The sequence below is a fragment of the Anser cygnoides genome, chromosome 16, assembly GCF_040182565.1.
Source record: "Anser cygnoides isolate HZ-2024a breed goose chromosome 16, Taihu_goose_T2T_genome, whole genome shotgun sequence".
Lineage (NCBI taxonomy): Eukaryota > Metazoa > Chordata > Aves > Anseriformes > Anatidae > Anser > Anser cygnoides.
In genome coordinates, this window is record NC_089888.1 from 1,081,113 (window position 1) to 1,094,486 (window position 13,374).

A 13,374-nucleotide genomic window follows, 5' to 3' on the forward strand; every position below is an offset into this window, starting at 1 on the left:
CGGTGGGGACCGGGGAGAGCTGGAGGCGCCGGCAAGGAAAAGCTCCCGCAGGCAGGGCTTATTGAAATGAATTTAATATCTCATGTTGCAGCAAAATTAAAAATATACAAAAAGTTTGTGGTATACAAAAAAGTCTCGGTCAGACCCCGGTCTCCCGCTCACCCCCCTGCCCGCGCCGAGGGTCCCAGAGAAGAAGGTGGCACACAGAGTATTTACAGTACGTGACAGCCGGGCTCCCGGTCCCGAGCACCGTGGGGACGTGGCTGGGACGCAGCCCCCAGCCGCCCCCTCCGGGGAGAAAACAGCCCCGGCCAAGAGCAGCAGAGCTCAGCCCCGGTCCGAACCACATCCCCCCCCCCATTCCCTGAACCCGGGGCGGCCCCACTGCCTGCCCCATCCTGCCCCCCACCCCGGGACCAGGACCCCCTTTCCCAGAGGGAGCTGGAGCAGCCCCGGAGCTGCCCCTGCCCCACAGCACCCAGCTCAGCCCCGCGTCGAGCCCCCTCGGTGCAGCCCCAGCGGGTGCTGATGGCCTGGCACCGCCACCGCCACCGGCCCCCCCTCGGCGCTGGCTGTTCAGCCCCGTTGGCTCGGGACTGGGCCAGGCATGGGGGCTGCAAGCACGGTGCAGGTGGAGCTGCGTGCGGGGAGGGGGCCCAGCGCCACGTGCAGCCCCACGCCGCACCGCAGCCAGCCCCGGCTCCTGCAGCCGCTGCCCTGACCCCGACACGGGAGCAGCCCGGGGCTGAGGGTACCGTGGCTTGAGTGCATAGAAGAGTGTCCCTCCGACCCGCGCCCCCCCTGGGGAAAGAGCACGGGGTGGGGGGGGCGCAGATCACCCCAGGCTGTGTGGCTCCGAACCCTGGGGGCACGGGCAGAGGGTGCAGGAACCGGCACCGGCACGGCACCGCGCGGCGGCTCCCAGGGCCGCGGGGGGCTCCTGGCTGCCCCCGCACCCCAAAACCCCCCCCGGGTCCCATCTTCCCGTCGTGCTTCCCTGAGGATAACAGAAGCCTCCTCCGCTGAGAGCCCGGCTGGACGGGGCTGCCCCCAGAGCTCGGCTGGATGGGGGATTTTGTTGCCCGTTACTGGTGGGAGAGGAGGAGTGCGGGTCCCGGGGGGGCCAGCCCGCTGCCCAGACCCCGCGATGCTCTACGCCCTCCTCCTCCGAAAGGATTTCCGAGGCTTGCAGTTAGCACCAGTTAGCACCAGTGACCCCAGCCCGGCCCATCCCAGCCCGCAGTCATCCGGGGCCTTCGAGCTACGGAGAAATGGGAAAAAAAAAAGCAAGGGGGCACCAGCGGCACCGCGCACCCCGCTGCGCCTTGGGGACCCCGCTGCGCCTTGGGGACCCCGCTGCGCCTTGGGGACCCCGCAGCAGCCTGGCCCGCAGGGGCACGGCGGGGCTGGGGCAGGGCTGCCAGCCCGGGGCACAGCTCAGCACCGGGGGGCCAGCACAGCTCGGGGACTGGGGGGGCACCAGGGCTGGAGGAAGGCACGGGGGGGCTGTGGGTGCGTGCCGGGGGGCTCTGCACGTGCTGCGAGCGGTGCGCGGCCCGGGGAGGCCGGCAGCTCTGCCCCGCGGACCCAGCTGCAAACACAGAGGACGGACACACGGACACGGGAGGGGTACGGGGGGGTACATTCAGCACAGCCCTTCGGGCAGGGGCCCCGCGAGAGCAGGGCACACATTCAGACGCGGGGCAGCCCCGCTCCTCTGCGGGGACTGGGGGGCGCCGGGGGCAGGATCCTGGCTCGGGTTCACACCTCTGAGCTGGGGGGGCTGATGCTGATGGGGGCGTGGATGGAAATGCTCCCAGCTGGGGAAGGGGGGGAGAGAACGACTGGGGGTGAATCCGGCCTTGGGGAGCCCCCGGGAGCGATGCCACCACCCTGCAATGCCCCCCCCACCCCCCCCGGTGCCAGGCAGGCCCTGCCCCACCAGCGTCAGCGGAGGTAGAAAATGTCACACAAATGTCACCTACCAGGTGAAAACAAACACGATGCGATGAAGCGGTTCCCAGGAGGGCGGGAGGGGATGGTGGGGTGCAGCCACCCCCCCACACCGCCCGGCCGGCATCGGAGGCCTGGCTCAGGGCTGGGGGCTGCGTCCCACACGGAGCGGGGGCCCCCTGGGGCGCAGGCACAGCCAGAACCCACACCGGGGGGAACCGAGGGCTGAGATGAAGGGAGACCCCGGGACCTGGGGGGCTTGGGGAAGCAGGGGACATGGGGGGGTGGCCAGACCCCAGCTGTCCCCTGCTCACTCCCCACCGCCACCTGCTCCCCTGGGGGTGACAGGAGCCCCCCACACCCCAGCACAGCCCCTCTCCAGCATCCCCACGGCCCAGTCCCACCGCCCGTGTCCCCTGCATATCCCCTGCGCCATGCCCCACCGTGCCCAAAGCCCCTCACCGGAGCGCGGCACCCACCACCCCCGAGCCCCGGGGCGCCCCACGGTCCCCACCCTGCGCCGCCGACCTGGCCAGCCCTGCCGGGAGCCAGGCGCTGCGGGGCTCAGGCACGGGTGAGGTATTTTGGCAAGGAGGAGCCCCCGGCGCAGAACCGGGTGGGACGAGGAGCGGGGTCACAGGAGGGCGGCGTTGGGGGGGGGGGATAGCACCAAGGGACCTCACCGGCCCCTGCCCGCGGGGCGCTCGGCGCGGTCACCCCTCGGCGCCGGTGAACCGAAAAGAAAGGCAAAACGCTGCGAAGAGATGGGACAGCCCGGCCGGGGTGGTGGTGGTGGGGGGTGCCACGGCAGCCCCGCGCCCGCCCTACACGGTGGTCTCGTACTCCAGGAGCTCCTGGGCAGCGCCGGCGGTGCGGTACTGCAGGCGCGGGGTGGTCGGGGAGGCGTACTCCAGCGCCAGGATGGTCTTCCGCAGGCGCCGGTCGATGAAGTGGGCGTCCCAGGCCGGGTACTTCTTCCTGGGCAGGTCTATGCGGATGACGGGGCCCTCTGTCCGCGGGGCACGGGCGGCCGGCGGCGGCGGGGCGCAGGGCCGCACCTGAAAGACGGGCACGCAGCTGTCCCGGTCCCCCGGCGCCCCTTCCCGCTCCCCCCCTGTAGTCCGCGGCAGCGAGCGCGGGGGGCTGGTGACGGCGTCCGCGGGGGACCCCGGCGCCGGTGCCGGCTGCTGCCGGAAAATGCAGCCCCCGGCGTGGGGGCCGAACATGGGGCCGTTGGGGTGCAAGAGGCAGTAGTAGATGAACATGAAGAAGATGCCGAGGGCGAAGCTGGAGCTGACCACGCAGACGAGGATTAAGGCGTCGAAGTCGGACGTGGTCTCGCGGTCGTAGTAGAGGAACCAGAGGACGGTGAGGGCGGCGTTCTCGGACAGCGTGATGACGTAGTAGATGCACATGCGGTAGCGGCTCCGTCCCTCCTTGACGTTGAACCAGCAGAAGATGTAGATGATGCCCACCACCATGTTGTAGATGATCTCCTCCCACTTGGACATGCAGAAGTCCGTCTCGCCCTGGATGATCCAGAAGGTCATGATGCACCAGTGGGTGACGATGAAGATGCCGAAGTAGAGCTGGAACACGGAGGCGAAGAGGGCGAAGGCGATGGCGCGGGCGGCGATGGTGAAGAGGTGCCACAGGATCTGCACGATGGCCCCCTTGTAGGACATGGGCAGCTTGTCCTCCCGCGAGTCCCGCAGCACCTTCTGGTAGGAGGCGATCATCCACGCCAGGGAGACGAGCGAGGCCGAGGCCGAGAGCCCTGCGGGCACAGAGCGCGGAGGGGGCGGTGAAAAGCGGGGTCGAGGGCGGCAGGGGGACACGGGGCTGGGGCCATTCCTGGCCAGCAGCATCCCGGGCCCCTCCAGCCCCCCTCCCCAGCCGTGGGGGCCGTGCCGGGGGGGGGCTGTCCCTACCTTGCAGCGGCTCGATGCTGTTCTGCTGCACCATGATGCTGAGCTGCAGCACGAGCTGGGGCGCGCTCTTCAGGAAGGTCTCCAGCAGGCGCAGCATGCTGATGTCCGCGCTCTCAAACATCATCCGCCAGTAGAAGTGGCGGCGGCGGTGCTCGGCCTGCCACCGGCTCTGCAGCCCCAGGTACAGCGTGCGGAGGTACCTGCGCGAGGGGGGGGCAGGGGCATGAGAACGGCCCCTGCCGCGTTCTGTGCCAGGCGTGCCCCGGGGCTGCCGCCACCGTGCTCCTACATGACATTTCCCCTCCCATCCGAGGCCGTGGAAATCCTCCTGCCACAGAGGCGCGGGGCAGCGGGGTGCTGTGCGCGTCCCCGTGCTGCCCCAGGAGGCAGCGGCTCCACGTGGGGCCCTGAGATGCCAGGGAAGGACAGGTCGTGCCAAGCCAGCCCAGCGCCCGCTCCCCTGCGCCCTCTCTCCCCACGCAGGGTCTGGTTCCTGCCCCCAGATGGGGACCTCAGCCCGTGGCCCCACTCCTCATCCCCCAGAGCGTTTCAGGTGCCGCGGTCCCAGCCCACCGGCTGGGTCTCAAAGGGGATATTTTCGCCCCGGCTGGCACGCAGCCCCCCCTGCCTCCCCCTGCCCCAGGCAGGCGGCGGCAGAGGAAGGAGGGAGCAGGAGGGACCAGCTGGTCGTGCGGGGTGCCCGCGGGGAGCCCCCGTCCGCCTGTGCCGGTGCTGCCTCGGCTCTTGGCAGGGCCGCGGGCACGGGCACGCGCCGGCCCCGGCCATCTGGTCAGCGGCCGGGGGTCAGCGGAGCTGCGCGTGGCACCGACGCACGCACCGGCTGAGTCACCGGGGACCCCTTCCCGCGGCACTGGGCCAGCTCCAGCAGCCACAGGGCGCAGGGAAACGCTCCTTGCCCTAAGGAGGGGACACGGGGCCGGGCGTGCGGGGTGTCCCCAAGCAGCCGTGCCCGGGCAGAGCCACCTCCGCCGGCTGCTCCGCACCGACCGCGCACAGGTTTGGGGGGAGAGGAGGGAGACGGATGACTACGAAAGCAGAAAGATTAAGCAAAAGGAAGTCAGACCGTAAAGCTTCCTCCCAACCTAGTAAAACTGTCACGCAAACTGATGGCCTTTATATCAGATCCATAAAACGCTGTCAGCCGACTCCATTAGCCCGTGAGTGCCGGGAGAAGCCCTGATCCCAGCACTTTCGGCTCATCCATCAGCAGGGAGGAGGCAGGAGCCGGCCCTGCTCCTGCTGCGGGGACGTCCCGGGGCCTCCCGCACCCGTGGCCACGGCCGAGCTCCTGAGCCTCTCCTTCGGCCAGGGCCGGGGGTCGCACAACCCGGAGACGTGGTGGGGGCCATCAGCTGGCACCACCGCGGCCCCCCAGCCGCCCCGCTGCCGCCGCCATCTGCTCCTGCCCCAGGCAGCCCCGCTCACAGCCACAGCGGGCAGGAGGGGAGGGCAGCACCCGGCAGCACCCAGCGGCCCAACGGGGCTCCTGGTGCCGCTCGGCAGGGAGGGGGCACCGGGCATCCGCAGGGCATCGGCTCCAGCACCCTGCGGGGCTGCCCCCTGCGTCCCCCCACCCGGCTCACGCGAAGCCGGGGCGGCCCGAGGGCCCCGGTGAGGCCGGGGCTCAGCCGGGCTGATTTCAGGCTTCCCATCTGGCTTCCCCCTCTCTGCAGCCCAGCTCCGTATGGCTCCTTCTGCAGCCTCCTCTCTCTGGAGGAGAGCCCAGCGCCGGGCAGCAGCGGCCGCATCCTGCTGGGCTGTGCCGTGAGTCGGCGCTGGAGGGGGCTCGGGCAGCCAAGCGGGGCGGCGGGGACAGAGGGAGGCCGGGGGGAAGGAAGCGGGGCTCCACCAGCAGCTCGGGGACACGACCGGTGTCGCCAGCAGCACCGCGTGCCCCGGCAGCCTGCAGTCCCACCAAAACCCTCTCTGCTCAGCGTGCAGGGGACAGCAGAGCCGTGTCCTGGCGTGGTGAGGCTGGGAAAGCACAGACCCACGCCGGGGGAGCACCCTGGCGAGGACCAAAGCCACTTTCCCACACAGTGACCCCAGCAAGGCCGGTGGAGCCCCTGGCAGCCCGGCACCACCTGCCCCATCCATCCCCCCCTGAGAGTCTCGCAAAGACCTTCCGAGCACTGGCAGCCACACAAAGCCACTCCTGTCAGCAAACGACGTGATTTTAGTACTTCCAGCCCGGTTTCACCACGTGCCAACCGCTGCCAGGTGCTGGCCCACGACCCCGCAGGCTCCTGGTCCCCGCTTTGTTTCTTTGCCTTAACGTAAAAGCGGGGCTGGAACGCGCAGCCCGGGAGGAACAGCCGAATTTAGAGCTTTCTGCAGCCCGTGGCTCGGCAAGGAGAGGCTGTGGCCACCCGGCACCTTCCCCAGCCCCAAAGCTCGGGGTGCAGCAGGGCGTTGCAGCCGGTCCCGGGGCACACTCAGCCTCCCTGCCCCAGCACCGGGCTCGGCGGTGAAGCCCCACAGCCCCGGCAGAGCCGGGACACCGAGGCAGGAGCCCGGCCCGCCCGCACACCAGCAACCTGCCCTCTCCCTGTAATCAGTCACCGACCGGGCTCATCATCGCCACGACCCTGCTGCCTGCAGCACACAACGGCCCCACACGCGCAGACCCTACAGCAGCGCCGTCCCCGTGGTGCCCCGGCAGCTGCCGTGTTCATCCATCGCCATCACGAAGGCAGCAGCAGGACGGGGAGCCACGAGCGTGCACGTCTCCTGCGTGCGTGGTCCCCGGCTCCTCGGCGCTCAACAAGTGACCCTCGGCCTCCCCCGCTTTTGGCGGGGCTCAATTATTCTCCCATCTTGCTGTCAGCTCCGTAGATCTCATTAAAATGAGATTTCGTCTCCCATCAAGTTGCCAGAATGAAATGTTGGTTCTTATTTGTTATGCGCTTGATCGCACGGTTTGTGTTTCAGCCCCGGAAAATATCCCCGCGTGCACTGACGGAGCACCGCCAGGTTTTTATGAACTGAGCGCAGCAGCAGCTGCACGAGAAATACAGAATCAATTACTTTACAAAAAAAAATCATTTAATTTTCAAAAAACTGATGATGAGGCAGAAACCAACGCAGAGAGCTCGTAGGGCTAATTACTGCCTCCTTTGTATTAAAAAGCCCAATCTAACAAAAATCTCCACCAAGGGCTGGGGCAGGAGCGGGGCAGCAGCACCGTTTGCTCGCCCCCAGCCCCGCAGCACAACGCGGGTCCTGGCGGCACAGCTCCAGCCATCGGTCACCCCCGCGCTCGTCACCGACCCGGTGCCCAGCGCTCAGGATCACCCCTGGTAAATATCTGCAGCCGCTCTGCTGGGCAGCGCTGCCCCGACGCAGTCCCTGCGGCTGCCTCCGGACCTCAAACGCTGGGAGAAAAGAGGCGCGAGGAGAAAAGCCAGGCCCTGGCACAACCAGTGCCACCAGTCATCGTCCTTGGGTGAAGGAGCCGGAGGGAGCCCGCAGTCCAAGAGCAAGTGATACAGAGTGCAATTTTCCTGAAAGGTAATTAGGGATGTCATCCCTTAATCCTGTATGTAAACAAGGAGAGGATTGCTCTCCCGCTGCAGCCATCCTAATGCATCGCACATCCCGCAAACTCGGGTCGGGGAGAGCCCCGTGTGCCACAGACGTCACGCCAACACATGGACGAGGGCCCCCACGTCCCTCCTTCCCCGCACATCCCCGGCTGCCAACCCGCGGGGCGATGCGGGGACCAGCCCCTCGCCCGCTCCCGGTGTTGTCACCACGAGGGAGACCAGGTCCCGGCGGACCTCCCTTCCCGGCGGTGTTTCTGCACGTGGCAAAAAAGCTGCTGACCTTCTGTGAACAGAGCGGGGAAGAGTTCCTGAGCTGCCAAACCCCAGCAGGCGCGCGGGGGGGCTCCGTCCCGCGGGGCTGGCACCAGCAGCCCCCTGCCCCCGGCCAGCACCCGCGGGGAGCATCCTGCTGCCCCGCGCTGGGGCTGCCGGCCGCGAGCACGTTCCTGCCACCGCCACGTCTCCAGAGGGCACCCACGGCAGCACATTTCCATGTGCATTGTGAAGGTGCCGATTGCAGCTACCTTCCGCGGATTCTCGATTCTCGCAGCAGCTTTCAATTGGGACGGTCTCGAGGTCGGTGCTTGCGGCTAGCACGCCTTCGCACCCGGGAAGCTGCTGCAATTGTGTGAGCTGGGGGTCCTGGCCGGAGCGCAGCTGGGGCCGGCGCTGCGCAGCGATCGATCCTGTAGGGTGAGAGCTGCCGAGGGAATCCAGGCTGCCCAGGCCAGGGCCGCGCAGATAAATCAGGGAAGGGGGAGGTGTTTGGCAAGGGGCGCAGCAGGGCCCCGGCGCCCTGGCCAGGGAAAAGCCTTCCCTGCACATGCAGTATTTATTCGGTTATAATTCAGCACTCCTTAAACCGTCACATCCACCTGCACCGGATCCAACCCCACTAATGGGTTTAGCAAACTGCATTTAACTGGTCACCCGAGCAAATCCCAAATCCCGAGATTAGGAAGAGCCTCAGCTGCAGCCTGCGCCCAGCATGTCCTGGAGGGTCGGTGCCGAGTTCCCGCTTTAATTGGCTTAAGAGCCTCCGCGGCGCAGCAGACAGGAGACGCGGCCGACACAAGCGGGAGCAAAACCCTGACCGCAGCACGGCCCCGGCTCAGGCCAGGCCCCAGCAATCACCCGCGGGGCCCTGGGGCTGCTGCTGGGGGCTCTGCAGCCAGCGGCCCTGGGAGCCCCGTCCTCCCCCTCCCCAGCTCTCCCAGCACACAAAGGCCGGGCTCGCACCCATCCTGGGGCTCGCACCCATCCTGCCCCTACCGAGAGCTGCCGTGGGGCAGAACAAAGCGGGGAGGGGCAGGGGGTGGCTGTGCCAGGGGAGGGAAGGGGCAGGAGCCTCCCTGGCACAGGGCACGGTGCGCCGTGAAACAAAGTTAGTGCTCCCTGGAGCATCCCAAGCAAAGCAGCAGAAAAGCGCGTGCAGACAACAACAAGGACTAGAGCTGCCTCCGTACTACGGTAGCTCGCGAGGGGAAGCAGCACCAAAGCAGGCCCGGGGAGCGCGGCTTGCTCAGGGCATTGTTTCAGGAATTTGCCATTGTCTCCGCTCCCTCCCAGCCTCCCCAGGAGCCAGCTCCATTACGGCGCCGAGGAGGGAGCGGCACCGCTCCATCGCGCAGGGGAGGAAGGTGCTCAGAGGGAAATGATCCTGCCAACAGGCCCCCAGCCCGGGCTGCTGGAGGCTCTGCGGAGCTGCAGGCAAAGGGGCTCGAGCTGCTCAGGACCAGCCCGCCGCTCGCCCTCCCTGCCCAGCCTCAGGCCCGGGAAGGGGCAGGCAGCAGCGAGGCAGCCCCCGGGGAGGCACAGACACCCCCCCTACACCCCCAGCCGGCTGCAAGCAGGAGCCTGGGGACGCGCCTGGAGGAGGCTCTGAGCCAGGGGTGCTCAGGGCTGCCAGGAGCACCCCAAACCCCCAGGATAAGGCCACGGGGGCCAGCGGGCCTGTGCCACCAGCGGGGCTGCGGGCTCCCGGTGCCAGCTCCTGCCCACGGCCACCCACACCCGCAGCCCGGCTCTGTCAGGGGCTCCCCACCCCCTGCTCCTCCTGCTGTGCCTCCTGAGGGATCGATCCCATGCCCATCCCAGCTGCCCAGGCCCCTGCTTCACCTTCCCACCCCAACCTACATCCCCCCATGTCCCTGCTGCACGCTGCCCCTCCCTCCAGCCCCCCCCCCCCATCCTGGTGACCCCCCCGTACCTCCAGACTTGCCCCAGCTGCAGCAGGTGGATGCAGCCCCCCGGCCCCATCCCATCCCAACCTATCCCATCCCATGCCACCCCAGTGACTCCCCCATCCCATAACAATGACCCCTATACCTCCAGATCTTCCCCAGCTGCAGCAGGTGGATGCAGCCCTGCAGCCCTATTCTATCTGATCCCATCCCATCCCACCCCATCCCAGTGACCCCCCCACCCCGACCAGTGACACACCCACCCCAACCCCCCCGTACCTCCAGACCTGCCCCAGCTGCAGCAGGTGGATGCAACCCCCCAGCCCCCTCCCACCCCACCCAGCGACCCCCCACCCCAACCCCCCCGTACCTCCAGACCTGCCCCAGCTGCAGCAGGTGGATGCAGCTCTGCAGCCCCCTCCCACCCCACCCAGCGACCCCCCACCCAACCCCCCCGTACCTCCAGACCTGCCCCAGCTGCAGCAGGTGGATGCAGCCCTGCAGCCCCCTCCCACCCCACCCAGCGACCCCCCACCCAACCCCCCCGTACCTCCAGACCTGCCCCAGCTGCAGCAGGTGGATGCAGCCCTGCAGCCCCCTCCCACCCCACCCAGCGACCCCCCACCCAACCCCCCCGTACCTCCAGACCTGCCCCAGCTGCAGCAGGTGGATGCAACCCCCCAGCCCCATCCCACCCCATCCCAGTGCCCACCCCCCCCAGTGACACCCCCCACCCAACCCCCCCGTACCTCCAGACCTGCCCCAGCTGCAGCAGGTGGATGCAGCCCTGCAGCAGCCAGACGCAGAGGCGGCAGCAGCCGCGGGGGCCGCGGGCGCTGTCCTTGGTGCTGCCGGCGCTGCCCTTGGTGCCGGCGGCGAAGTCGTAGACGAACCACCTGAAGCTGAGCAGCTGCACCACGAGCGAGGGCAGCAGCACGAAGAGCAGCGTCAGCCCGAACCACCACCGCTGCCCCCGCACGTAGTAGTGGGCCGCCAGCCACAGGTCCGAGGCGCCGTCCGCGAAGCAGACGAGCAGCGCGCCCAGCACCCAGCAGCCGTCCCGCAGCCGGTACCGCCGGGACGGGGGGGACGCGACCCCCCCCGCCCGCCTCCCGCCCCCCACCACCACCACCGCCCCCCCGCCGCCGCCGCCGCCCCCGGGGCTCTCCAGGCTCACGGCCGGGCCGCCGCCGCCGTCCGACTTCGCGGCCATGTTGCGGGGAGAGGAGGAGAAAGGAGGCAGCGGGGGAGACTTCCGGGGGGAGGACGGCACCGACGAGCCCGCCCCGGCAGCGCCCGCCCCCGCCGGCCTCGCCCCGCGCCCGCCGCACCGGGAACGGCACCGGGAACCGGCACCGGCACCGCCCCCCCCCCCCCCCCCGCCGCCCCGGGAAACTCCCTCCCCCTCCCCTCCAGCGGCACGGCACGGTACCGGCGGGGCCTCCCCCCGCTCGCCCCCCACCCCGGGATGGGCACCCGGTACCCCCGGTCCGGTCCCGGTTCCCCGCCCGCCGGGGCCGCCCGGTCCCCGCCGAGCCCCCGCGGCGGCCGGGGGGGGGCTGCGCGGTGCCAGCGGGAGCGGCCCCGGGCCCGGCCCAGCCCCCGGGGCCGGCCCCACGGAACGGGGAGGGTCGGGGGGGGGGCTGGGAACACGGAGGTGCGGTGCCTCTGCTGCCCCAGCGCGGGGATGTGGGGACATGGGGACACCAAAGGACATGGGGACACCAAGGGACGTGGGGACATGGGGACACCAAAGGACATGGGGACACCCCAGGGACATGGGGACACCAAGGGACGTGGGGACATGGGGACACCAAAGGACATGGGGACACCCCAGGGACATGGGGACATCACAGGGACATGGGGACATGGGGACACCAAGGGACGTGGAGACATGGGGACACCCAAGGACATGGGGACACCCAAGGACATGGGGACACCCCAGGGACATGGGGACATCACAGGGACACGGGGACACCACAGGGACATGGGGACATGGGGACATCACGGGGACACCAAAGGACATGGGGACACCCCAGGGACACGGGGACATGGGGACACCAAGGGACGTGGGGACATGGGGACACCCAAGGACATGGGGACACCCCAGGGACACGGGGACATGGGGACACCAAAGGACGTGGGGACATGGGGACACCCAAGGACATGGGGACACCCCAGGGACATGGGGACATCACAGGGACATGGGGACATGGGGACACCACGGGGACACCAAGGGACACGGGGACACCACGAGGACACAGGGACATGGGGACACCATGAGGACACAGCCGCCAGGCTCCTGCCCAAGGCCACCAGGCCCCTACCAGGGCAGCCCGAGGGAGGGAAGGGGGGAGCCGCTGGGGCTGTTCCCCCCCCCCGCAGCCAGGACCTGCCGGCCTGAACCCGAGCCCTGCTTCGGAAGGAGGGACCCAGCTCTGGGAAATCCCACGAGGAGCCCCACGGAGGTGAAGCGCCAAGGCCTCCGGGCAGACCTCGGGCACCGACCGGGCTTTGTGTGCCAGCTGCGCCCTGGTCCTGCCCCGCTCCTCGGCCCCGCTCCATTCGCTGCCCACCACCGCTCGGTGCCAGCAGCGCCGGGGGACCCGAGAGGGAGGGAAAGGGCTTTTTGCTCCTTTGCAGGGTGTCTCCAGGGAGGGTGAGCGCATGAAGGCAGCTGCCTCGTTACGGCAGCCCCAGCCCGGAGGACGGACCCTCGCTCGCTGCGTGCAGCCCCCGAGGCTCGCCCCGGCGCGGCTGCGGGCGGAGGAACCGAACGCGTGGACGGAGCCTGGCCCACGGCTGGCACGCCGCAGCACGCAGCGAGGGGGAGCCTGTTTTATCCCAGAAAACGTGGCCAGCTTCCCAAGCCCGCCTTGCACAGCGGCGAGGGGATCAGCCCGAAGCTGGGGAGAGTCTGGGTGCTGGCGCGTGAAGCGAGGGAGTGGGCTGGGGGAGGAAGGCGTTCGTCAGCCCAAGGGAGCAGAGTCAGGCCCTCTGCGAGGCTCCCAGTGCTGCATGTATTAGCATGGGTAATGTGACTTAAACGCCTAACCTTGAGATGCTCCTGACAGATCCCCTCTGCAAACGCCTGCCTGGGGGAGGGGATGCTCCCAGCATCCTGGAGCCAGAAGAAAGGAGCCTGGTGGGGCCGCTCAGCACCAGGGCTCCTCCGGAGCCTGCTGGCCAGGACCTGCTGCAACTCGCTGTGATGAGGGGGATCTGAGCGCTGCTGGGCACCCCCAGCCCTGAGGGGCCTGTCCTGGCCGGGCGATAGGACAGAGCCAGTGCCACAACCCAAGGGTGATGGTGGGCACAGCCCCAGGGCAAGGGGATGGGGAAACCAGGGGGAAAAGGAGCCGCCTTCCTCCTCAGATCCCGAAACGCCCCCTCCGAAAGTGGAGTTGAATGTCCAAAGTCTGAAAACGCGGTGACTGTGGTTTGATGTCTGATTTATCTTAACAACAGACCCTGGCAGTCACAGGGAAAAATGAGAAAAAAAAACTATAAACATCCCTGAAGCCTTCCCATGCAGCTGTCAGCAGGCAGGCAGGGAGGGTTTCTAGCTGCATAAATAAAAGTGCTGCAAGGAAAAAAAAAGGAACATGCTGAAACCCAAACCTTCTCTTTGCACAGCAAAACACAGAGTGATGCAAACCAGCCCGTGGCAGCGGGCGGGTGGCCGCTCGCTCCGGCTGCACAGTTTCCCAGGAGGGCACATAAACATGCAATCAATCCAAA

The 13,374-nt window shown here is 68.4% G+C and overlaps 1 protein-coding gene across 1 annotated transcript; it reads right to left on the reverse strand.

Moving 5' to 3' along the window:
- Window positions 1–49: 49 nt before the first annotated feature.
- Window positions 50–10,865, reverse strand: XKR7 (XK related 7). Its single transcript, XM_066978076.1, has 3 exons — window positions 10,383–10,865; window positions 3,885–4,084; window positions 50–3,730 (listed from the first exon to the last, which is right to left on the reverse strand). Exons 1-3 carry the CDS (start codon window positions 10,844–10,846, stop codon window positions 2,778–2,780), a joined length of 1,617 nt encoding a protein of 538 aa, XP_066834177.1. The 5' UTR covers window positions 10,847–10,865; the 3' UTR covers window positions 50–2,777.
- Between the last annotated feature and the right edge of the window lie 2,509 nt (window positions 10,866–13,374).

Excerpts from the sequence above, each read along its gene's own strand:
- XKR7 (XM_066978076.1), bottom strand. The coding sequence starts at position 10,846 with ATGGCCGCGAAGTCGGACGGCGGCGGCGGCCCGGCCGTGAGCCTGGAG. Across the intron at positions 4,085-10,382 it reads CAGCTGGGGCAGGTCTGGAG|GTACCTCCGCACGCTGTACC; the intron begins GTACGGGGGGGT and ends CCCCTCGCGCAG. Across the intron at positions 3,731-3,884 it reads CAGCATCGAGCCGCTGCAAG|GGCTCTCGGCCTCGGCCTCG; the intron begins GTAGGGACAGCC and ends CTGTGCCCGCAG.